Raw genomic sequence first — 24,326 nt, 5'->3', positions numbered from 1 at the left:
AAAAAAAAAATCTCACCAGTGAGATTCTCAGTATTTGAATATGAAACATTGCCTGACAAGAGAGGGAAATCATTTGCATGATGATCGAAGAGGCTCTCGTGCTTAGCAGAGCTGTTTTCCCTTCCCAACCAGCAGCAGCCTGATGGGTGGGACCGGGGGGAGGCAGAGGAGGAGGTTTCCAGCGAGGCATCGCCTGCCTGTGGCTCAGCAGTGCAGCTCGCAGCTCCTGTTCAAAGGGAAGGACACCCCCAGCCCTGCTGGGGAGTAAAAATAGCTCAGCAGTCAGCAAAGTTGGAGCTGCAGCTCCGGCTGCGGCTGCCAGTGGGAGCTGGTGGAGGAGCTCTGTGACAATAATAATAGTGTGTCAGCAAAGCACCATCTAGTGGTGCTGGCAGCGGGCTCCTGCCCGCCCGAGTGTCACCTGCCCGACTGAACACTGCCCAACCTGCCAGGGTCACTGCCCAGCTGTGCCAGGGTCACTGCCTGGGTGTGCCAGGGTCACTGCCCAGCTGTGCCAGGGTCACTGCCTGATGTGCCAGGGTCACTGCCTGGGTGTGCCAGGGTCACTGCCTGGGTGTGCCAGGGTCACTGCCCAGCTGTGCCAGGGTCACTGCCTGACCTGCCAGGGTCACTGCCCAGCTGTGCCAGGGTCACTGCCCAGCCTGCCAGGGTCACTGCCTGGGTGTGCCAGGGTCACTGCCCAGCTGTGCCAGGGTCACTGCCCAGCCTGCCAGGGTCACTGCCTGGGTGTGCCAGGGTCACTGCCCAGCTGTGCCAGGGTCACTGCCCAGCCTGCCAGGGTCACTGCCTGGGTGTGCCAGGGTCACTGCCCAGCTGTGCCAGGGTCACTGCCTGACCTGCCAGGGTCACTGCCTGGGTGTGCCAGGGTCACTGCCCAGCTGTGCCAGGGTCACTGCCCAACCTGCCAGGGTCACTGCCCAGCCTGCCAGGGTCACTGCCCGACCTGCCAGGGTCACTGCCTGGGTGTGCCAGGGTCACTGCCTGGGTGTGCCAGGGTCACTGCCCAGCCTGCCAGGGTCACTGCCCAGCCTGCCAGGGTCACTGCCCGACCTGCCAGGGTCACTGCCTGGGTGTGCCAGGGTCACTGCCTGGGTGTGCCAGGGTCACTGCCCAGCCTGCCAGGGTCACTGCCCAGCCTGCCAGGGTCACTGCCCGACCTGCCAGGGTCACTGCCCAGCCTGCCAGAGTCACTGCCCAGCTGTGCCAGAGTCACTGCCCGGCTGTGCCAGCACCACTGCCAGGCTGTGCCAACATCACTGCCAGGCTGTGCCAGCACCACTGCCAGGCTGTGCCCAGCTCCCTGCCAGGATCTTCCCAGCTTCTTGCCAGGCCTTGCCCAACTCCCTGCCAAGCTTTGCTCATTGCCAGGTCTTGCGCAGCTCACTGTCAAGCCATGCCCAGATCTCCACCAGGCTCATTTCTAGGCTTTGCCCAGATCTCCACCAGGCTCATTTCTAGGCTTTGCCCAGATCTCCACCAAGCTTTGCCCAGCTCATTGCCAGGCCTTGCCAGACCACAGCAAGGTCCCAGAACACAGCTCCAGAGCCCACACAATATGTTGTTTTATTCACTGCAGTGTGAGCACAGTGAAAAGATTCAGCAGAACTGGTTCCTACAACCCTCACTCAAACCATTGCCCTGCTCGAGGAAAGGCAGCAGGTTGGGATAAGCACCCCAATTCCTTCATTCACTGCTGTTGTGTCACTGTTGGGGTGTTCCTACTTGATGTGACGTTGAGGCCAGTGCTGGGGGTAGTGAGGCAGGTCCCCATAGACCCACCCCAGGAGCTCCTGCCTGTGGTTCTGCTTGGGGTCCGGATCTGCTCAGTGACACAGATGAGCTGAGCTGACATGAACTGAGAGAGCCTTTTCTCCCCTTAGCCCATCCTGATCCCAGTCTTGAAGTAAAAGTCCACATTACCTGCAGAATGGAGTTCTAGGCAGCCAGAGGATTTCCCAAATCCCAGGCACCCATTTGGGTGGACCAGCCTAATTCTCACTCTCATACCACCCTGCTCAGGTGTGATGGCACTGCCAGAGTTCTGGGCTGAGCAGAAAGGACATGTTGCCATTCCTCCGGGATCTGTGCCAGGGTCAGGTCCTGCTGTGCACATCAGTTGATGTTTAAACCTGGGAGGTACCAACTCCTAAAGCTTCACAAGTGCTGAGGGTATCACTGGGTATCACAAACTGCTAATAAATGCTCTCCTCAGTGGCAGGGATGTAGTCAGCACATCCCTCACCATGCCTTGTCCCTGAGCTTGGTGCCCAGGACTGGTGGCTGGCGAGCTGTGACCTGTGGCTGTAAATGAAAGGTGCCTCTGAAGTTCTTCAGAGTGATCTGTAAGTGCTGTGTCCCCTCCAGACACCAGCATCATGTCACATCCCCAGGCTTACAGCGCCCGTGCCTTTGGCACTTTGAAAGCCTGGCATTGTCCCTGCTTCAGGCCTGAACCCCCAGGTGTGACACTGGGAGGAAGTCTGTTATTTGCTTTCTTGCTGTGTGGTTGGCAGCTGAGACTTGGAAGCTGGTTAGCAAGTGGTGGATGATGGCATCTGACAGGCAAAGCTGATGGGAGTCAGTGTTTTCCAATAGATGCATTTATCTGGCAGGGCAGAGATAACCCTATGCTGCAACTGATTTCTTTACTGTGCCAAAGGAGGAAAAGAGAAGGATTAAAGGACTCACTGGAATCCTGCTTATGTAATTAAAACAAATAGGAATCCTGACTTCCAATAAAGAAACTTCATAAATACCTGAGTTTATGTTGGAGCGTAAAGTAGTTCGTCAGCATCAAAACTGTGGCTGTCAGCATGGAGGAGTTTAATTCTTCCTGGCAAGGACTTAAGAGTCACTAACAGCATGTCCTAGACCAGTGTGAACTGCAAGAACAAGCTGTTAGTTCCAACCCATTTCTTTATCTGCACGAAGTGTTTCACTCCAGCCTTAGCATGCCCGGGAGAAATCAATGTTTGATTTCCAAAACCATTCATGCAGCTGTCGACCTTCACTTGCTCCCTCCTGTTACAAGCCTTCTCTTGGCTTTGCCTTGTGAAACAGTCATTTGGGTGAGAAAACCCCCCAGTCTCATCTGACTCAGAACTGATTTGCTGCGTATCCTGTAGCTCTGGGCTTTATCTGATGGGCTTTGAAGCAGTGCCTTACCAAAGGCACGTAGGAAGCTGAAGGTACACTGTGGTAAGTTATGTTTCTGCTGCTGGTTGTTGCAGAACCACCTTCAAGGGACTTAGAGTAAGGCTGTGCCTGCTCCAGTTGAGTTGTTAGGCTTGTCGGCTGTGTTTGTAAACGTGGTTGTGATGTGTGGGCTGCCTGGCAGAGCTCCTTGCGTGGTGTGAGGAGAACATTGCTAATGGTGGCTCAAGAAGCAGATACAGAGAGACATGAGCAGCTCTGCTTGGTGGCACCCAGACTGCACAGGCTTGGCTTGAGCATTAGGAACTTCCTGTCAGTCTGGGACAGGTCTGCAGAGGGGTGGTGGATCTCCATCATCTTAAAGGTTTTCAAGATCTGACTGGACTAAACCAGGCCTGGCCTAAGGGTTAACAGCAGTCCTGCTGCAAGAAGGTGGGACTAGGGACCCCTTGCACCACTCTTCTCATTCTCTGATTGTGCCTGTGTTTCTTGCAGGAAGAAGAAGGTGAGGACGCAGATATCTCTTCAGGTCCCTCAGTCATGAGCCACAAGATGCCTTCTGCCCAAGCCTTCCATCACTTTGCTCCTCGTTACGCTGAGATGGGCTGTGCTGGGATGCAGATGAGAGATGCCCATGAAGAAAACCCCGAAAGTATCCTGGATGAACACGTGCAGCGTGTGATGAAAACTCCAGGCTGCCAATCTCCAGGACCTGGCCGTCACTCTCCTAAGCCACGGTCCCCAGAAAGTGGCCACTTAGGAAAGCTGTCAGGGACACTAGGAACAATTCCTCCAGGGCATGGCAAGCACACAGCAAAATCAGGAATGAAACTGGATGCAGCTAACTTACACCACCATAAACATGTCTACCACCACATCCATCACCACAGCATGATGAAACCAAAAGAGCAGATCGAGGCTGAGGCCACGCAGCGAGTGCAGAACAGCTTTGCTTGGAATGTAGATTCACATAACTATGCAACAAAGTCCCGAAACTACAGTGAAAACTTGGGCATGGCCCCTGTCCCCATGGACTCTTTAGGCTACAGGTGAGTCTAGGAACACCCAGATTCCCAAAGCCATAACTTCTGTAGGAAGCTCTTCCAGAAATAGGCTGCAGCATCTCAGGGAAACAGCAGTTGAACCTTTTCCTGTGTGAGCTTATGCTGGGATGTTGTTTGAGGGCTCTCCCTTTCAGAAATTGATATGCCCTGATAACCCTTATAGAGTCCTTTTTATCTCTGTGATCAGGTTCTGAAAGACACCCTCTAACCAGAATTTTTATTGGCCTTGGTAATAAAATAGATTTTCTACTCCTTAAAGCAGTAGAGATGCTTAGTAATTGCAGGTGCTGGTCTACTTCTCCATGCACCAGGAGCTGGATGTTGGGGCTGTGTCTTGAGGTCTGGGTAACAGAAACAGGTCTCTTAAGGTGTTTATGAGGGGACAGATGCCCTCAATTTATTTGTTCCAAAGCTGAACCCATTCATCAGAAGGGCTCCTTTTTCTTCCTAACAGAGCAATGGACACTGCAGTGCTGCCCTTGCAGCCAGTCCCAAGGGGATGTTCTCCAGGGTAGGGCATCGTCTGCCCAGAAAAGCCATTTGGCTGCATTGCAGGCTGTTGTCCATCTTTCCTTGGCCATTTGAATTCCTCCATCCCTTCCATGCTGCAGGGAGAGAGGGGAGCTCAGTTTCTGTGGCAGGTTTTGCTGGTCCTGTTGCTGGGTGACTGCAAAGGTGGGAGTGCAGCTCAGGGCTGACCATGGTGAGGGATGGGGATGGAGCAGCCACAGGGGAAAGCTGTACTGACCCTGAGTGTGTCTGGCTCCCCAGGGCTGAGGCTTTGGGATGTTTCTTTGCAGGGTACCAGGGGTGGGACAGTTAGTGAAGGCAGGTTGGCTGGGTCTGCAGCAGTCAGGATCAGCTTCCTGGGGTGGCAGGAGGGAGACAGAGTGCAGAGGGAGACAAAGCAAACTGCCCTTCAGGAGAGAGAGGCACTTAAATCCACCATGTTTGTATGGGGAAAGGGTTGTTGCTTCAACAGAGACGAGCATGGCCATACTGGGCCAACCCAAAGCCCCATCTAGACACAAGATTTCCTTCTAACAACAGCTACAGTGTATATTTAATGAGATTTTTAAAGGACACACTCAGACCTGTCCTTCCTCTGGCACAAACTTCCAGTTCCTGGCAGTCCCTGAATTAGAAGCTTCACAAGACAAGGATTTGCATTCAAATGGTCTTGTTTGGTAGCCAGCAGTCTCTTGTGGTGGCTTCTCTGACTCTTTGTTGAACCCAGCTGGTGTGCTGTTCCCCCAGCCCCCCATGACTGTGTCTGTGGGTCAGTGCAGAAAACAGCATTATTTTGCATGCAGTGGTGCTGCAGAGCTGCATCATCCCATGTTGGGAGAAGCAGAGACATTGTCAGCTTGCCCTGCCTTTGTAGATCTGCAGCAATTCCTCCCCAGGCTTTTTCCAAAAAAAAAAAACCTGCAAAACTACCCTGAGGGACTGCTGCTCCTCTGTGGTGTTCAGGTTGTTTTTCCTGTGTGTTAGTGAACATGCAGGAGCAAGGTCCTGTGCAGTAGAGCAAGTGGATGATTAGGACAGTGGGAGTCTGATGGAGTGACAGGCCAGCACAGGGGAATTCTGCATGGCCTCCCAAGCATGGGGCTGCTTGGCTGAGCATGTGGCTGTGTGTGCCATGGTGTTCCTGCAGGAGCCTTTGCTGCAGCCACGGGTGTAGCCAGAGTGTTGGCTACTGCCTGGCATCCCTCTGGCTGTGATGGTTGAGGTGGCTGGGCTTCCCCTGGGAGGCAGCCCACCCTGCTAGGATGTGATCTTCCACCATGAGGTGAAGCTCATTCATCTGAGGATGAGAAGCAAACTCTGGGCATGGCAAGTCAGGGTGTGGGGTATCAGTGAATCTCAGGGTGATAGGAAGGACTTGGGTTTCAAGCAATGGTCAGGCATGGAGAGGCAGACAATGAATAACCTAATGCTCTGAGCAACGAGCTGGGGATTTAACACAACCCTTCTCATGGCAGGAGACCTTGCCATGGCTCGTTTGGCCAGAGGAGACCTTCCCTCTCCCCACAGGTTGTTGGGCAGAGAAGCTGCTTTGCTCAGGTCTAGGTAGTCTTACTCTTAGCCTGAACTGTGGCTTGGGTGGTTTGAGCTTTGGTAGAGCAGGGAGCTGTGGAAAATGTCGGGAGATAGATGTGTCTATCCTCTGGTTGACATAAGCAGAGCACTAATGTCCCAAGCTTTGTTCTTGCAGTGGGAAAGCAAGTCTGCTCTCAAAAAGGAATGTTAAGAAGACTGATTCAGGGAAAAGTGATGGTGCCAACTATGAGATGCCAGGATCTCCTGAAGACGTGGAGAAAAACCAGAAGATCCTTCAGTGGATCATAGAAGGAGAGAAGGAGATCAGCAGGCATAAGAAAACAAACCATGGGTAAGGGCTGGCAGAGCAAGGGGTAACCACAGTGTTGTGTTGCATCCCCTGCCCCAGGGAGATGTGTCAACAGGCTGCCTTCCTCCCAGGCATCTTGGGAAGGCAAGAATCCACCACAGAAGGGTTTAGACCCTTAGGAGACTGAGGATTACTTGGGGGCTGTGAGGGCTGTTGTTTCTGAAGGATAACTTGTGGCCATGGCAGGAGGTTGCAGCCCCAGGGGAATCTTAGAAATTGCTGCTGTGGTTCCAAGGTGTATAACACGGCACACGGTAGGCAGGGGAGGTAATCCTGTGGGAGAATGCCACAAAAGATTGATCTTCATTTTCCTGAGTTCATTTTTATGTGTGGGATTGATGAGAGCCCTCACATTAATCTGTGGGGTTTGTTTCAGAGTTGGGCTGCTCACCCTGATGTCTCAGGACTTGCTCAAAATCTTTAGATTTTGATGTTGCACCCCTCTTCTCCCATGAAAGCCGTGCTGTGAGGAACTTCCCAGTGGTGCCTGTGTCCAGCAGCAGGTCCATCTGGGAATGGCTGTGTGCCTGTGCAGAGCATCTCAGTGCTCCATGTGAAACCTCTGTGTTTGTGTGCAGCTCTTCAGGTGCTAAGAAGCCGCAGTCCCACGACGTGGTGCGGTCCCTGTCCATCGAGCGGCCGGTGGCGGTGCACCCCTGGGTCAGCGCCCAGCTCCGCAACGTCGTCCAGCCTTCCCACCCCTTCATTCAGGATCCCACCATGCCACCCAACCCGGCCCCCAACCCTCTCACCCAGCTGGAGGAAGCTCGCAGGAGGTTGGAAGAGGAGGAAAAAAGGGCTGGAAAACTCCCCCTTAAGCAAAGGTATGATATGGTCTGATTCTGTGTGGGAGGGCCGGGAGAGACTGCTCTGAGGGATGTCCATGTCCTCTGCTCTGGTCTCCAGCATGCAGAGGGGTCAGAGAAATCTGCCTCAGTCTTTCTGACATGATGGTGCAAATGCCAAAACCCACCTGGAGGCCATGGGCTTGTGATCTGTGCATGGAGAGGCTGGAAGTGCTGCTGGCAGGATGGGAAGGAGCCGGGCAGAGGGAGCACATCTAGAAGGACATGGCTGGAAGAGCTCTCTGCCCTGGTGCTCACTGGCTCTGCACTCATTCACAGTCACACAATGGCTTCAGAGCTCGGTGCAGGAGCAGAATTCATCAGGATGCAGCAGAATTAAGTGCAGAAGACAAATCTGTCTTTGCTCTTTATCTCCATCTCGCACAAGCTTCCAGCAAAGGCTGTTGGTGGCCTCTGGATGAGAGCTCTGTGCTGGAGCAGCTCTGACTCTGCATGACCATATCCAAGTCACTGCATCGTTCTGTGACTCAGCTTAATGGCTGTTGCAGAGCTCATTTTCCTGCTCTGTTATCTTTCAGGGGGCATCATTTGCAAGGCACATGGAGCTCTCTGGTGAAAAGCGTTTTGGAAGTGTTAGATAATTACTGTTAACAGCTAAAAGCACTTTGTCCATTAAAAACCTTTCACAGCTCTCCAGCTGTCCTCAGAAAACTTGACACTTTGCAGTCTGACTCGTAGAAACACAAATATAATTTTAAAAAGAAGCTCTTAATTGACAGGCTCCAGTTATTTTCACTTGTAGTGACCACGTAGCAGATTTCTGTGTATTCATGTCAGAGCATTGATTGAAAGCCAGGTAATTAGAGGGCTTTCCCAAGCCAGGTTAAGCCAAGTTTATGTGATCTACCTTTAGTGTGTACAATTGGATAGGGTTTATTAGTAGAGTCATTTTTAGTTGTACTAAATTCATGCACCTTCCCCAGAAATGTCTGTACACACTTTGAAAACAGCAGCCTGGGCTCTGCAGTTGATATTCTGACACGAATTTGGCCTGTATTTTGAGTGGCTTACAAGGGAAGCCCATGGTGTGTGGTAAATGCCAGCCATGCCAGCAGCAGGATGGGCTGAGCAGTCCCAGTGCTGGGCTGCTCTGGTTCCACTGCCTCTCCATGAGGTTTGGCTCTTCTCCCAAGGATGCAGCAATCCCCCAGCCTGTCCCATGCCTGGAAAACTAGAGTGACATTCACCAGTGGGGAACTCCTTATGAAAAGTAGATGTGCCTGTGTCCAGTAGCAAGCAGAAATGGATGCAGTGGTCTCCAGGGAGCCAAAGATTTCTGGATGTTGAAATCTCTCTGCTGGATTTTGATAGAATGGCTGCCACAACTGAAGCACACCTGATCTGGCAGTTTTTAGAAAGCTCCTGCTCTGGTTGGCCCAGGAGCTCACCTGGAAATAGATCCCACAGCTCAGTGAGAACAAAGTTGAAACTGAGAGAGGAGCTCCCATGAAAACACCATTTATTTCAGTCAGGAGCTTTGAAGAGCTCTGGGAAATTGGAGCCAGTGTCCCAGGTTTGTCAATAGCCTTGGGGAAGCACAGAGAGGTGGAGGTGAGCCCGGAGGTGTCCTTGAGGCTCCAGTTGAGCTGGCTGTGGGTGGAGAGCACGCTGTGCCAGCTTTCTACAGCCAGATTGGCCTTGCCAGCACGGTTACCCTGCTCTGCAGCCACTCCCCTCTGGCACAGCCCTCCAGCGTGGCCTTCCCCACCAAACTGCCCACTGCCAGCAGCCTGCTCCCACTGCACTGCCCCACTGTAAATCAGCGAGGCACCTGCAGTGACCGTGCTGGAATTGTAAATATTCTTCCAGAAAAAGCATTTCTGTCCATTTTTCACAGCATTTGGAATAACTCTGATCTCTGAGATAGCAACCTGGCTGCTGCTGGCAAGCAATTCAGGATTGACCATCCAGTGCTAATGACCTGCAGATCCAGCAGCACGCCAGTGCCCAGCATGGGTGTCCCAGTGACCATCAGGTTTTCCCATGGACAGACAGGTTTTGAACCATTTCCTGTAGCCCAGTCTCACATTTCACAGCTGGATTGAAGTAATTAGTACCAGCTCCTCAGAGAAAGGATTTTTTGCAGGCAGGGAGAACATTTAGCATGAGATCACTTTGGAATCAATTGTGTTGGCCCAAGACTGGAAGAGGGGCAGAGCCTGTGGCTGGGACACCTGCTGAGGTAACATGTCTTGGGTGCATTTTGGGCTTTCCAAAGCTCTCCAGCCCCAGGGCTGAGTTGGAGCAAGCTGGACACCTTTGCAGCACAGCAAGGTTGGATTGGTGCTGCAAACCAGACATGGGCTCCCTGTCCCAGCAGTGGTGGGATGCACAGCTGTGGGACAGGACTGGGATGCAGATGCAGTGAGGGGGATGAGTGCTGTTGTTTCCCTGCTGGATGGTATTTTGTGCTTGTGACAAACACAGCAATGGGAGATGATCTCAGAAGGGGCAGGGCGTGGTACCTGGCAGTATTTCTGGGTCACACTGACACCCAGGAGATGGGTGCAGGTGGCAGATTTAATGAGGCAGGGCTCAGAGTCGGTCTGATGGCCTTTATGTGCAAGCCAAAGTCTCAGGAGATCTCTTGGCAGTGACGAAAGTGGAGACAGTTGTGTTGTTTCATTCTCCTTAGGGGAGCTCTTGGAAAATTACATTGTCAGTGATTCCATATTCATCAGCTCTGCTTCAGCCTGCTAGAGGTCTGTGGCTGCAGTTTGGGGTGTGTGTGAGCTCTGCTGATAGAATTAAAGCAACAGGAAAATCTTCTCTTGGTACATTGGTGATAAAAGGAAGACTGGGGAAAATGTGGGCCCTGTGTGGGAGGAAATGGGAGAGCTGGTTACCTGGGCCATGCACAAGGCTGAGGTACTCAATGGCTTTTCTGCTTTGGTCTTCACCAGTGAGTGCCCCAACCACAGCACCCGAGTCACAGACAAAGGCAGGGACTGGGAGAAAAAAGAACCACCCACAGTAGGAGAGATGAGGTTTGAGACCATGTAAAGAACCTGAAGGTGCACAAGTCCATGGGACCTGGTGAAATCCATCCACAGGGCCTGAGGGCACTGGTGGACGAAGTGTCTGAGCCACTATCCATCGTATTTGAGAAGCCATGGCAATCTGGACAAGTTCCCACTGAGTGGAAAAGGGAAAGCACAGCCCCCATTTTCAAAAAGGGAAAAAAGGAAGGCTTAGGGAACTAAAGGCTGGTCAGTCTCCCCTCTTTATCTGTCAAGATCATTTTTGGGTACTGCTTCAGGCGTCATTTTCAGGGCACATCTCACTGGAGCCAGGCTGAGCATGTTCAAGAACGGCCTTTCAGATGTGAAGTGCACAGCAGGAGGAAGGACACCCCCAGCCACTGGCACAGTTTCCCCCTTGCTTCTGCCACAGCAGAGCTCAGGGATGTCCTGTCCTCTCCATCTCCCCAGGCAAAGGAGAACAGCAGCCCTGAGGAAGCAGCTCTGCTCCTGTGCCAGGCTCCTCTCTGTGTCCCCAGGCACACAGCAGCCCTCTCTTAGTTGTGACTTGTCTCTAGAAGGATTAAGAGAAGCTTAGGGACTTGAGGTTTTCCAAACCCCTTCAATTAACTTCTGGCTCGCAGAATTCACAGAATTTGCCTGAATTTATGACCCATTTTTCCTTTAAATGCCTTATATTTTTGTTTCCAAGGATGACTCAATTCCTTAATGTTTCCCTAGCTAAAGGGCATCCTGTATTTTGATACAGGGATGGGAGAGGCTCTGAGAGCTCTGCTGGCACCAGGAGCAGACCCTTGCCTCTCAGAATGCTGCATCTTCTCCAAAGGTCTCACAGGCAGAGCAGGCACCCAGAAGATTGTTCAGCTGAACTTTGGACCTCTCATGCCTGTAGGGAGAGGTGGAAAGGCTGTGTCTGGTGTTGGTTTGCAGTGCCAGTGTTTATGTGGGCACACCATGAAAAGGTGCTCTGCCCGCCAGCCACTGTTTAAAGGTTAAGGTCAGAGTCATTTCCAAAACTGCGATTACCTCATGTGCTTGGCAGATTCTATGGCTTTTACAGCAACTTTCCAGTCATGTAAATACAAAATCATCTTTTTTTATCCAATGTGCTTTTAAAATAATTTTTTTTAAAGCTGCCAAATGTGTTTTATGTGACTTTGAAAGGGAAGGCTGCCTCTGGCTCAGACCACGCATGCCAAGGTACCAATTTGTGTAGGCTGCTCCAATGTTTGTGCAGCGTTTTCAGCACCCCAGATGAAAGGCTCTGCAGAAGGGCAAAGTACCCTGAGCTGAATTACTGTTGCTTTTGTTTGTCTCTGAAAATGGGGTGAGGGCTGGGCTGACAGTTTCAGCCTAGTGATGGCACCACATAGCTGAACCTGGTGTGTGGGCTGGAAGCAAAGACCAGACTAACATTTTGAGAGCTGGGAAAACACAGGAGGTGTAAAGTCACTGAGGTTTTGGGGATGGCAGCTGCCTTGGCACCCTGCATGGACAGGGCAGGCAGCAGAGTCTCCAGAACATGCCATGCTGGAAGCTCCATCCCCTCAGACCTCCACGTACTCTGGGAGAGGTGTCCAGGGGAGCTGTGGGGTGCAGGAACATCCTGCCTGCAGGTGTGGGCCACTGCAAAGTCCTGCTGGGCTGCTCTGGCCATGGTGACAGTGATCCCAAGCAGTCTGGGCACTGTCTGCAGGATCATGCCTTGTGCGATGGTGCTCCAGCCCTGTGTGCACCAGGAGCATGGTGAGATGGTGATGGAGATGATGCTGACCTGGCTCTGCTGCCTTGGCCTGGGGTGCTCTGCCGGTGACTCCCCAAACTATGCTGTGAGGAGGGCCGTACTCTCAAAGCCTGGAGAGCACAAAGGAGCTGAGTTAGATCCTGCACCCTCCTTGTGGCTGTGTCCTGGCCTCATTCAGCCTTTCCAAGTGCTCCTTGACCACTCTTGGTGTGTGTCTGCATGCCCAGAGAGCTGTTGGTGGGAGCAGGCGATGCTCAGGGGACTGCTCTGCATTTCCACCAGCCCATCTGGGGGGCCCTGACCTGCTCCTCTCAGCCAGCAGCCCCGAGCCCTGCCAGGTACCCAGCAGGATGGTTCTGAGCCCCTGGGCTGGTGCTGAGCAGGTGCCTGGTGTCTGTCCCAGCAGGTTGAAGCCCCAGAAGAGGCCGGGCGGCGGCGCGGCGCAGCCCTGCGAGAACATCGTGGTGGCCTATTACTTCTGCGGGGAGCCCATCCCCTACCGCACCCTCGTCAAGGGCCGCGTGGTGACGCTGGGACAGTTCAAGGAGCTGCTGACCAAGAAAGGGAACTACAGGTAAGGGCTGCTCCCCACTGTGAGAACCCCAGGCTTGGTCAGGGGTCTCGTGTGGTGGTAAAGTCTCTCTTCTAACCTGTGTTTCCAAAGAAAAATCCCACAGCCTCTTGTTGTTCGGTCTCAAGGCAGTTTATTGCGAGTTATCTAAAAGGTTGTATTCACTGTTTGCTCAGCAGCTCAGGCAGAGGCACACACACACCCTGACATCCTCTCTGTCTGCTGTCTTCTTCTTCTCCCTCCCTGCCCAGGGCTGCTGCTCTCTTTTATATGGTACATTACATGTTATATGTTTACAGTTTTTCCTCAATACCTACTACCTATGTTACAAGGTGCTTTTCTACTCTAAACAAATCCATAAGTGCCAACATCACCAAGAACATGGAGGCAAGGAAGAAAAAGGAGGAAAAACAGGATCAGTCCACTTTCCTCCATCTTAGAACTTCTGACCACCATGTACAAAGTAAAACCCCCCCTGTACAGGTGCTAAAACCCCCCTGTACAATACTAAAAAATTTTCCCCTCTGTTTTTTAACTACTTCTACTATACTATCTAACTCTTTGTAACTGTTTGTTCCACCTTCAAAGTTAATAACTCATTCCATGACTCAAACTCAAAATCACAGCTGTTTGCAGCTGCCTGCCAGGGTCTCAAATGCTTCTAACCAAAGCCTAAAACCTCTAAAAATGTCTGAGAGACATTTTGAATTCCAACACCCACCTGTAGGAAGCTGCCAGCAGCTGTTGGTGACCCCTGGCAGATGGCACTGCCAGGACACAGCGGCATTGCCCCACAAAGGGGAGGGTGGGTGGAGGTGGGTCAGGAGGGCTTCCCCAGGGCTGTGCTGTGCTGGGGATGTGGCAGCATGGCCAGGGCACCTGGGCTGGTGAAGAGGCAGGTTAGCAGGGGGGAGAGATTGGGTTTTGTAGCAGAAATGTCCTGAATCATGGCTTGCACCTCCAACAGGAACTGCTCCTGTTCCTGGACAGGTGCACTCAGTGTTCAGTGATGCTGGGGGGACCCTCTAAATTCAGAGCTGGTTTTGCTCCTCTCAAAGTTCCCTTTAGTGAGGACAGGGAGTTGGGTCCTCCCAGAGTCCCAAAGCAGTCAGACATGGGGCATGGAGCTCTCCAAGTTCCCACTTCCAAGTAGGAGCTGCCATGGGAAAGCCTACCTAAAAATGCTCCACCAACACAAGGGCCTCTGCTGCTGCTTTTGGGCTTTGAGTGGGCTTGGATTCAGGGCTGGAGCTGCTGACCATGCTGACATGGATCCTGACCACTTTCTGTGGTCACTGTTGAGGGCAGGGGCAGGAGTGTGACCTCATTCTCCATGTCTGGGAGAGTAGCCTCCTGTGCTCCGTGAGCTCAGAGCCTGGGTACAGAGAAGGGCTGTACCCACGTTTGGGGATCATGGTGCCCTGTGACCATTCACATGGGTTTTTTTCCCTTCTCCCCCTTCCACATTTCTGTTTTTTTCAGGTATTATTTTAAGAAAGTGAGCGACGAGTTCGACTGTGGTGTGGTCTTCGAGGAGGTGCGGGAGGATGACACCATCCTGCCCATCTTCGAGGAGAAGATCATCGGGAAGGTGGAGAAGATTGATTAAGCTCCAGGGCAGCGAGGACAGGACTGTGAAGGACTCTGGGACCGGAGGAGAAGGCCTGGGGCAGATGCTGGCAGTGCTGCCACCACGGGCACCAGGCAAGCCCAGGGCAGAGGGTGGCAGCTCCGCTTTCCAGCACAGATCTGGGCAAGCTCCAGGATGCCAGTGGATGCCCTTTCACCCCACAAACCTGCCAGTGGGAGCCTGGCCTCCCTCTCCATACCGAATATAAGTGTAATGTAGCATTGTACAGTGCATTAGAAAGTGTAATATGACCTTGTTTACTAAAGCTGCATATTTTTGATATATTGTAATAAAAGGAAAATATTTCCAATGTCACAGTGCTCTTATGTAAATGTAAAACCTACAGGTACTGCAGAACTCACCCAAAGTGTACAGCCATCCATCAGACTCCGGCTGCTCCGCGCTTTCCCGGCACCCTGCCCCGTTCTCCCAGCATGGATGGCTCTGGAGCACCATGGGGTAGAGCTGCCCTCACCCCACCAGTGGGGAAGGGGCACAACCCCACTCCAAAGGGGCTGTGAAGATCCTTGAGCCATTTGGAAGGAGTCACCTGTGGCCTCCTCGGCAGGCTCAGCTGCTGGACGTGGTAGGATGGGTCTTTTCTTCTCCTCCTAAGCTTCCTTGCAACTGAGTAAACCCCCAAGGGATAGAAGGGTCAGTGCCTGTTGGGACTGGGGGCTTCCCGCAGAACAAGGACCAGCTCAGAGCCAGGGTGGCAGGCTGGGTGCTGGCATCCCACAGCCTGCACCTCCTCTGTGTCCCCTGTGTCCCCGTGGAGAAGGGATTGCTTCCCAGGATGGTGCTGCACTTCTGCTCCTGTGTGCCTGGTGCAGACATGCCCAGACCCCCGGGCCAAACTCTGGCTTTAGGCAGGGCTCTCTTTAGGAGAGCCATAATGGGGAAGCAGACATGAAAACTGAAGACAAAATACGTCTTTTTATGAGTCCTGCATCTTTGTCAGCTTCTGTGTCTCCGGGGAAGCAGCAGGAGGGCACTGCACCAGGGGCTCATTGATGCCTTTTGTGGCTCATGTAGGGCCAGCAGCAGCCCTGGGAAGCCTCCTGGGCTTACTCAGCTGCAAGGAAGCCGGGGCTGTGCCGGTGCTGCCCTCATCCTGTCCTCGCCAGCCCAAGCCCTGCTGCTCCAGCACAGCCACGGCTCTGTGCCAGCTCCTTCTGAGAGCCCTTGCCCACCCACCCAGGGGTGGCCCCAAAGAGTCCACGGTGGCGCTGGCCCTGCCCAGAGCCATCCCCAGCCCCAGCAGTGGTGGAGCTGCCGGACCCCGTGGCACCAGGCCGGGATGGCTGCGCCTGTTGTACATGTCACCGAGTGCCTTTAATCACAGTTCTGGACTTGCCTGATACACTCTGTGAAGTCCAGCAAAATCTGCTAATGTTTTCAGCCCGGGAACAGTGTCAAAGAGGGGTTTTACTCCGTTTTTTGAAGTTCTGATGGTGGTGTGTCTGGTGAGGTTTGTTGGCGTGCCCGGGATTTCCGTCCCCCTCTTTTTTTCGGGGGTCCCTGTAAATATGTACAGTGGCCATGCAGCCCCGGCATTTCCTCTGCATTCTCATGTGCTGACTTGTACAATGATCTTTTCAAAGGTACTTGGATAAAATGAAATAAAACCCCACATCCCACTGCCTGCTGCTTTTTTTCCTTCCCTGTGGAGCCGGCCCAGGCCCTCAGCAGCCTCTGGGATGGACAGAGGATGAGGCAGGATTGGCGAAGGGCAGAGGGTGGGACTGGGGCTGCTCTGGGTTCCCTGGAGGGGTGGCTGAGCACATCCTGGCCCCACAGGACCAACATATTGCCCCTGAAGGAATGGGCCAGCAGAGAGGACAATGCTGGAGTTGCCAGAGGCTACAAGCCAGGCTTATGTGCAGGTAGAACCCCGTGTTGCCTGCCTTGACTGTGACAGCAGCTCCTGGGTCTTGTGTGTCATGAAGGAGAGACCCCAGCTGGTCTCCCATCAGCTGAACGGCACCAGTGCAGCACGAGGGCCAGCACGGAGAGCTCCTTGGCTCCCTGGTGCCATTGCAGGGTTGCCAGGATCAGTGCTGTGGCACAGCTGCCCAGGGGGACAGAGGCCCTGCTGTGTCCCCTAGACAGGTGAGTGCTCCCAGCACATGGACACAGACACAGACCAGAGCCCACATTGTTTCCAGGTGGTTTATAGCACATGCATGAGTAGGACATGGCTCACAGCTCATCCCGGGATTCATCTGTCTGCGGTGTACTTGGACCCTCCTTGCCCGTGCTGTTCCCAGGGGCCTTGGTCACCTGGAGAAGGCAGCAATGAGGCATGGATGGGCACACAGTCCCTGCCTGGCCCTGTCCCCATCCTGCAGGATCCATCCCCTCGCCCAGCAGGGGCTGGGGACAGCCCTGGGTAGGGGGCTGTCCCCTGACCTCACTCACCGGAGGCTCCTCAGGCAGTGTCCCCCCATTTTCCAGGAACTTGGAGAAGGTCTCCACATCACGGCTGCTCTTGTACTCAACCATCTGGAGCCATGGGAGCGGAGGGCGCTGAGGGTGCCACCGGCCCCCAGGTGCTGGTGACCCCACAAGTGCCCACACCTACCTTCCTGCCCGGCCCCGCGGGGAAGTAGTACAGGGTGGGGTAGCCGTGGATGGTGATGTTCTCCAGCTCGTTGGCCGTGGAGTCCATCTTGGCGATGACGATGTCCTCGTGGTCCTTGTAGCGCTCGGCCAGCTCCTCCCAGGCGGCCTCCATGGCCTGGCAGTGGGGGCACCACGGCGCGTCTGCGGGGCGGGCGCATTGACCAGGGCTCTGGGACAGGGCTGGGGCTGTCCTGGGGGGGCTGAGCCCCACAGAGGAGCTCAGGGAGGGACATGCGTGGCCCTGGCACTTACAGAACTTGACAAAGACGTTCTTGGTCTCATCGAAAGCCACCTGCTCAAAGGTCTTCCCCACCAGGACTTTAAGAGGCTGTGTGTCCCAGTCCTCAGGGGGCTCTGCACTCAGCAGGTGAGGCTGTGGGGACAGTCAGGCTGGGGCAGGGGTACGTTCCTGTGCTGCCTTTTGGAACACATCTTCCCCTCTGCTGCCATCCCAGCTCTGTGTGTCTCCATGGCAGCAGTCTCCTGCCCCCTTCCCCAAATCCCCAAGCCTGGCAGCAGGACTATCAGCATTATCTGGTGTTCACCACACAACAATCATCCTTAAGCTTCTGAGCCAACAGCCCGTCTCTTACCACAGGGCAGAACCCATGGGTGCTGGCGGGCGCCGTGCTGCAGCCCTCATGCAGCCCTCACCTTCACCTTGCCGTCCAGCACCGCGCGGACGAAGCTGCGAACGGCCGAGTCCGAGAAGTCGTCCTGCTCCATCTGGTACTTGCGATTGTTCTTCATCCTGACCAGGCGCAGGGTGGGGGCATCAGCAGCGGTCATGCCAAAGAAGGGCAGGACACTGGCGCCGTGGCCGGCTACGTCCACCACCACGAAGAGCACCTGGGCAGGGAACGGGGACACTGAGGCTGGGGAGTCCCAGAGCCACCCCATTGTCCCTTCCATGGCGCCGCCTCACCTCGCCCCGGAAGTCACCGGCAGCTGCCCTGAAGCCGTCCCGCAGCGACAGCTGCTCCGGTGAGGACTTGTTGAGGAAGAGCAGCATGTGATGGGGGATCTTGGCCCCGAAGATCTGGTCAGACGTCTGGGGAGGAGGAGGAGAATGAGGGCAGCCATGGCCCTCAGGGGACAGTGGCAGGGCTGGGGACGGGCTGTACCTCCTTGGTGAACTCCATCACCAGCTGCAGGCTGTGGGCGCGGAGCAGCCGGGTGATCTCAGCCGTGTCCAGCCCCCGTGCCGGGTCCACAGGGAAGTTTGTCTGTCTCTCATCAAACTGCCAGGGCAGGGGCCTGTGAGGGCTGAGGGGAGGACAGGATGGCCCCACCACTCCCCTGCCACCCCCTCACCTTCTTGAACAGGCAGACGGTGTCGGCTGACAGCCCGTACGCCTGGAAGAGCTCAGCTGCCTCTGCCACGCCGAACGTCAGGTCCACCATCTCGACAGCCACCTCGAAGAACGCCTGGGCTGCCTCACCCCTCAGGTCCTGCACAGCCACCCGTGAGTGCCACGGCACAGCCACGGCCCTGGTCCAGCCCCAGCCCGCCCCAGCCCACCTTGAAGAAGCCGATGACCACCAGGTCCTGGGAGTTGATGAAGGCTGCGATGGTGTCGGTGTCCTGCAGCAGCGTGGCGCTGGGGCCAGCCCGGCGCTGCATCCAGCGCACGATGCCCTGGCTGTCCATGCGGCCTGGCACACAGATGTCACCTGACACCCCTCTCCAGCCTGCCACCCCTCCCTGTGCCACCAACCTCAGCCACCCACCACCAGCACCGTGGCACTGCCCGCCATCATCACCTCATACATGACACTGTCACCTGTCTGTTATCACCACCAGGACATTGCCACCCCTCTCACCATCACCACCCTGTGACCCCCACAAGGACAGTGCCACCCTCGACCATCAGCCCCTGCCACCCACCCCAGCCTCATGGCAGTGTCCCCCTGGACGGGTGCCAGGGACACTCTGTGGTGCCACAGCCCTACCGGTGTATTCCAGGGGGTGGGTGCGGTTGCCATCACGGAAGAGCTTGAGCGTGGGGTAGGAGGTGATGCCAAACTCAGTGGCCAGGGCTGTCTGTGCCGTGGCATCCACCTTGCCCAGCCGGGCTGGGCTGGACTCATTCCTCAGCTCAGTGGCTGCCTGGGCATAGGCAGGAGCCAGCCGCTGGCAGTGCCCACACCACGGCGCGTCTGTGGGTAGGGGACAGCATTGATAACAGGGACAGGTGTGGGGACAGCCCAATGGCTGTGTGAGCCCACTGGGCCCCAGCTTGTGCCCCTGTGCCACACCCACACCACGTGTCCGTGTCCTGTGTCCCACAGCCGTGCTGCACACCCCTCACCCCATGCTCTGCCTGTGTCCCTGCTCTGCGTGTCCATCCCCATCCCATGTCCTGTCACATTGCCTGTGCTCCTGCCCCTCTGTCCTACAGCCTTGCCCCTGCCCACCCCACGTACCGTCCCTCCTGTCCTGTACCCTCCTGTGCCTGTGTCCATGCACGTGTTCTGCCCACACGCAGCCACAGCCAGTCCCTCCTGCCAATATTCCCTACCCCACATCTGCCCCTGCCCACACCCCTGCCCGCGGTGGGGCACTCACAGAACTCCACCAGCAGCAGCTGGTGCTCACTCAGGGCACGGGCAAAGTTGTGCTCATGGAGCACCAGGACATTGTCCTCCTCCTTGATCTCATCTGTGAGCACTTCATCCTCTTTCTCCTCCTTTTCCTCCTCTTCTATCACCTCTTCATCCTCATCCTCGCCCCCCAAAGCCGGGCCCAGCCAGGCCAGCGACAGCACCAGCAGCCAAACCAGGCGGGACCCGCAGCCGCGCATGGTGCCGGCGCTGAAGATGTGGTCCAGGGAGGAGGCCGAAGATAAGGGACCTGGGGGCGGGTTGTGCCGGGCCCCGGGGCTCGTGGCCCTCCGCTACTGGCTGCCCGGCCCGCGATAAGGCAGCGGGACCAGGTGGCCGCTTTCCAGACGCTCCAGGGAGACCTGGCCCCGCCAGCGGGATGGGGACAGGGAGCAGGGGGACAGGGAGCAGGGGGACAGGCGGTGGGGACACAGACACACCAGTAAGAGACCAGTCTGTAGGGTTTAATGGCGATGGAAGAGCACAGCCTGCGGCCGGGCGGGCACCGGACACGGCACCACCGCGGCAGGACCACAGCCCCGGCCCCAGCCATGGGGACGCCGTGAGGACCAGGCGGGCGTCGATATTTTAAAAAAAAAGAGCAATTAAAAATAACTTTGGTTGCGAAGACCACGACCACGGGCTCTCACTCGCTAAGGGACCCCCCTGAACCCTTCACGCGACTGGGGCAAGCGCGGCGGTGCCGGCGGGGGCTCCCCGGGACGGCGGCGCCTCGTCCCCGGGCTGGCGGGGGGAGCCGCGGTGCGGGGCGGGCTCAGTCCTCCCAAGCCTTCTTTATGCAGAGGCCCCACTCCCAGGAGAGGTGCTCCGTCTTGTCGTCGTCGGTGACGAGGGAGCGGACGCGGTAGGAGCCCCGCGCCAGCCATCCCCGCGGCGCCTCCTCCGCCGGCGTCACCACCTCGTACTCCTCGGCCCGCGGCGCGTAGCTGCCCACCATGAACACGTCGCGATCCACTGGGCCAGGAGGGGACAGGAGGGACGGGTGAGTGCGGCCAGGGGAGCCTGGGGGCCCCCCAGCCCCGGCCCCCGGCCCCCAGCCCCACTCACCGGGCCGGCCCCGGCGGTAGGTGAGGTGCAGGCACCGCAGCCCGCAGACGATCTCCCTGTTCACCTGCGGGCAGAAGGCAGGGGGGATTCGGGGACTGCCCCATGGCATGGGGACCCCTGGCATCCTGACATCCAACTCTTCCAGGATCCAGCCCCTTGCCAGAATTCAGCATCATCAAAGGTGGCAGGGACTCGGAGATAACAGGGATCCCCCTCAGGAGGAGCAGGGACCTCTAAGAATCCCTTGGATAGGCAGCATTGCTGGGATCTCTGGGACAAGCAATGATTCTGGGGTGGCAGGAACCATGGGGTGGCAGTCATGCTGGGGACAGCAAGGACCCCCAGGGTGGCAGGGACCCAGGAGACTGGGAAACTCAGGGTGGGCAGAGACCCCCAGAGGGGCACGGACCCCAGGGGTAAAGGGCAGAAGCAGATGTGCCAAGGCAGGAACCCTGGGACAGGCAGGCACCCATGGGTGGCAAGAGGGACTGCAGGGCAGAATCCCTTGGGGTAGGGAGCCCGTGGTATGAGGGCAGCAGGGCCATGCCCAGCCAGTGGGCACAAGGCACCACGCACCTTGAAGGACACCTTCACTCTGTAGTCCACCCCTTCCTTCAGCACAAAGGCCTGGCCTCTCAGCTCTTCCAGATCTCCTGCACAGGTAGATAGATGGTCCATCAGCTCAGTAGCCCTTCCTCCGCCTCCTCCTCCTCCTCTTCCCCCAGTGTCCCCAGGGCTCACCTGTCAGGTCCATGGTGATGGGCCCCGGCGCCTGTTCGCACATCAATGTCAGCTTTGTCACCTGCACGTTGGGCACGCTGGCATCTAGGGACAAGCAGCAGGGCCCAGACCTTACCTACCATGCCCAGTCCACCATCACCTCCATCCCAGCGAGCCAAGGGGCCGCCCCTGGCCCTGTAAGGGAGGGAAGGGCCGCGGTGTCTGTGGTGGGGGTGTTAAAGCAAGTGAGTGCCAGGCAGCCAGGCAGGGTGCCGGAGAGCAGGTGCATCTCAGGTCACTCCACCACTGGCACAGTGCCTTTTGGGGTAAAAAATCACATTTAAAGGACCCAGACACTGGTGTTTCCCAGGGTGTACCATTCCCTGGCTCAGGAGCAGAACAAGGGGAAGCAGAGGAGGCGGATGCAGCGTGCACAGCCAAGGCATCCCTTGAGGTGGGCCCTGGTCTCATTCACCCCACCAGCCCAACCTGCACAGCCCCCAGCTTTCACACATACCACGGTGCATCCCTCATGCACCCCACTGCTTTGCAAGCCCTCCCTCCCTCCCAGTTTGCACCCTCCTATTTGCATTCATGGATGGACACCGGGGTGCTGGGCCCGCGGAGCCCCCCGGGGACCCCCAGTGCAGACCAGCAGCAGCCTGGGGTGGGGGAACCCGTGGGGGCCCTTACCCCGTGTTCCGCCCCCCCGCCCCCGCCGTTCGCTCCTCTCAGTCATCCCCATGAATTTCCCGGTTCCCTGTAGCCGTTCCTATGGAAACTGCGGCGGTGATCCCGTAACCACGGCAACTGGGGTCCCCGGGCACCGGCGCTCTGTCGGCAGGGAATGCCGGGGTCTCTGCGCGGGTGGGGGGCGCAGGCGACACCCACGGGAGATTCCAGCCGGGATGCGCCCTCCCTGCGGGGATGCCCCACGGGACGCTCCCTGCTCGAGCACGCCCGAGCTCCCCGAGCCCGCTGAGGCTGCATCCCCCGGCTGGGCTGCCGGGGTGCCGCGGTGCCCAAACCCGCCTGCAGCCCCAGCCTTACCCACGGCAGCAGGGATGGCGCCCAGCAGTGCCTGCTTGTACTTCCGCAGGCTCTCATCCCCTGGGTCCAGCTCCTGGATCTCCTGCAGGCTCTTCTTCTCCGGCGTCTTGTACGCCAGGGCCACGTCGGCATCCTCCTCCTCCTCCAGCGATAGCGTCACCCCCTCCTTGTCAGCCATGATGTCTGCGGGGGACAGGCGGTGGCAGCTCCGGGGACACCCCGGGGGACACCCCCTGCCCCCAGCACGAAGGCACTGGTGGGCAGGGGGTGGCTGGGCTGTGACATGGGAAATCCCCGTGGGGAGGCCAAGCTGGTCCCGGCTCGGAGCCGTGGGAAGGCTGCCAGGCTCGGTGTCCCCGGGGCCTGGTGGCACAGCGGAGACCAGAGGTGTTGCCGCCGGCTGCATTTCCGCACGGTCATGGAGCAAGGCGAGCTGGTGCCTACGCGGTGTGCTCGGTCTGGGGGGTGCTTGCAGACCCCTCCAGCCCCCAGGGCCCCTTCGTGTCACCCACAGAAGTCCTTGGCACTGCCCTGCAGCCCCCTCCAACCCCACTGGGCAACCTCCAGCCCCGTCTCCCACCCCAAATCCAAACCACCAGCAGCTGCAGGGCAAAGAGGCATCACTGGGATGGTGGCTCCGGTGCTGCCAGACTGCCGGGGGGCACAAGTGTGGGTGATGTCCCCACAGTCCCTGGCTCTCCCTGCCCATTGCATCACCACCCCGCTCTTGTGACTGCAAGCACCGAGCTCCCCAGAGCCCCTGGAGCTCCATCCCTGGGGACATGCTGGGAATACAGCATGGGGCAGAGGACGCTGCCTGCGCTCAGCCCCGGGGCCGCAGGGCCAAAAGTCTGTGTCAGTCTGGCCATGATGTGGGCCCCTCGGGGCAGTGGCAGTGACGGGGACACAGCAGTGGCCCTGCTGCCCCTCTGGCCCCCCACCAAGGCCCTGCCCCTCGTCTGTCACGGCAGCATGCGGGCACTCCCAGCCCAGGGATGCACCCACTCGGGACTCGCCAGCTGCCCACGGGCGGCAGGGCAGGGCGGCATGCGCCAGGTGCCACAGGCTGCGAGGTGGCAGGGGGACAGCGGGGATCTCCCCCGTGGGGATCTCTCCCCGGGGATCTCCCCCGCGTCCCCCTGCCACCTCGGGCCCGGGGTGCTGCTCACTCATGGATGCACCGGGCGCCCGGGGAACGCTCACTTACTGGGGACTCGGAGTGATGCTCACCCTCCCTCCCCGGGGCAAAGCCCCCCGCCGCCCCCGGGCGCTGCCCCCCGGCCGCCGCCGCTCACCTCGGTAGCACAGCGCCAGCCAGAGCAGCTCCAGCAGCTGCCCGCCGGCCTCGCACACGTCCAGGCCGAGCATGGCCGGGCCGTGCCGGGCCCGCCGCCCCCGGGGCCGGGCGGGGCGGCCGCTGGCGGGGCCCGGGGCGCGGCTCTGCCGGTGCCGGCGGCTCCTCCCGCCCGCTGCCGCCGCGCTCGGCGGTGCCGGCTGCTCCCGAGCGCTCCCCGCTGCGCTTCCCGGCGCTGCCCGGCGCGGCCCGGCGGGGCGGCGGCGGCTCCCGCAGACGCGGCGGCTCCGCTGCCCGCCCCCGCCCGCCCCCGCCCCTCGCGGCTCCAGCCCCGCCGCTCGTGGGCGGCGAGACTGCAGTGAGCTCATCGCCGGGCGCGCCCGCCCCGCGCTGCCCGCACCCCGCGAGCCTCCTGCCTGTACCCTCAGTGCACTGCGCGCCTCCCAGGAGCATCCTACCTGTACCCTCAGTGCACTGCCCGCATCCCAGGAGCATCCTCTGTGTATCCTCATGGCACTGCCC

At 57.5% G+C, this 24,326-nt stretch overlaps 3 protein-coding genes across 4 annotated transcripts in view; 1 reads left to right on the top strand and 2 right to left on the bottom strand.

Moving 5' to 3' along the window:
* The window catches only part of AXIN1 (axin 1), a 72,268-nt gene extending 56,185 nt beyond the window's left edge, over positions 1 to 16,083 (top strand). Inside the window, exons 6-10 of one of the 2 annotated variants that reach the window (XM_021548599.2) lie at positions 3,670 to 4,223; positions 6,457 to 6,633; positions 7,230 to 7,475; positions 12,649 to 12,816; positions 14,296 to 16,083. In XM_021548599.2, coding sequence (XP_021404274.1) covers positions 3,670 to 4,223; positions 6,457 to 6,633; positions 7,230 to 7,475; positions 12,649 to 12,816; positions 14,296 to 14,422 — 1,272 coding nt within the window. In that variant the 3' untranslated portion in view covers positions 14,423 to 16,083. Of the gene's footprint in view, positions 1 to 3,669; positions 4,224 to 6,456; positions 6,634 to 7,229; positions 7,476 to 12,645; positions 12,817 to 14,295 lie in introns of both variants that reach the window. The other variant, XM_021548598.2, reaches the window with a different exon arrangement.
* A 562-nt stretch (positions 16,084 to 16,645) lies between these two features.
* PDIA2 (protein disulfide isomerase family A member 2) lies at positions 16,646 to 20,096 on the bottom strand. The gene is made up of 11 exons (XM_031506117.2): positions 19,638 to 20,096; positions 19,022 to 19,228; positions 18,591 to 18,724; positions 18,383 to 18,520; positions 18,193 to 18,309; positions 17,994 to 18,119; positions 17,723 to 17,917; positions 17,321 to 17,441; positions 17,028 to 17,209; positions 16,865 to 16,948; positions 16,646 to 16,726 (listed from the first exon to the last, which is right to left on the bottom strand). The coding sequence occupies exons 1-11, from the start codon at positions 19,870 to 19,872 to the stop codon at positions 16,646 to 16,648; spliced, it is 1,620 nt and encodes a 539-aa protein (XP_031361977.1). The 5' UTR covers positions 19,873 to 20,096.
* Positions 20,097 to 20,115: 19 nt separating this feature from the next.
* ARHGDIG (Rho GDP dissociation inhibitor gamma) lies at positions 20,116 to 23,922 on the bottom strand. The gene is made up of 6 exons (XM_021548597.2): positions 23,806 to 23,922; positions 22,511 to 22,693; positions 21,482 to 21,565; positions 21,317 to 21,393; positions 20,741 to 20,804; positions 20,116 to 20,647 (listed from the first exon to the last, which is right to left on the bottom strand). The coding sequence occupies exons 1-6, from the start codon at positions 23,876 to 23,878 to the stop codon at positions 20,448 to 20,450; spliced, it is 681 nt and encodes a 226-aa protein (XP_021404272.1). The 5' UTR covers positions 23,879 to 23,922; the 3' UTR covers positions 20,116 to 20,447.
* Positions 23,923 to 24,326: the final 404 nt, after the last annotated feature.

Source organism: Lonchura striata, chromosome 16 (genome assembly GCF_046129695.1).
Source record: "Lonchura striata isolate bLonStr1 chromosome 16, bLonStr1.mat, whole genome shotgun sequence".
Lineage (NCBI taxonomy): Eukaryota > Metazoa > Chordata > Aves > Passeriformes > Estrildidae > Lonchura > Lonchura striata.
Note: the sequence above shows the minus strand (reverse complement) of the source record. Positions and strands in the feature narration are given on the sequence as shown.

Bases quoted from the DNA above. Each gene is read 5' to 3' on its own strand.
- PDIA2 (XM_031506117.2), bottom strand. From the start codon at position 19,872: ATGCGCGGCTGCGGGTCCCGCCTGGTTTGGCTGCTGGTGCTGTCGCTG. The intron at 19,229-19,637 runs GTGAGTGCCCCA...CCCTACCCACAG, and splicing joins GCTGCTGCTGGTGGAGTTCT to ACGCGCCGTGGTGTGGGCAC. The intron at 18,120-18,192 runs GTACAGCCCGTC...CCTCCTCCCCAG, and splicing joins TGATGGAGTTCACCAAGGAG to ACGTCTGACCAGATCTTCGG.
- ARHGDIG (XM_021548597.2), bottom strand. From the start codon at position 23,878: ATGCTCGGCCTGGACGTGTGCGAGGCCGGCGGGCAGCTGCTGGAGCTG. The intron at 21,394-21,481 runs GTGAGCCCTGGG...CTACCTGTGCAG, and splicing joins CATCACCATGGACCTGACAG to GAGATCTGGAAGAGCTGAGA. The intron at 20,648-20,740 runs GTGAGTGGGGCT...CTCCTGGCCCAG, and splicing joins CTACCGCCGGGGCCGGCCCG to TGGATCGCGACGTGTTCATG.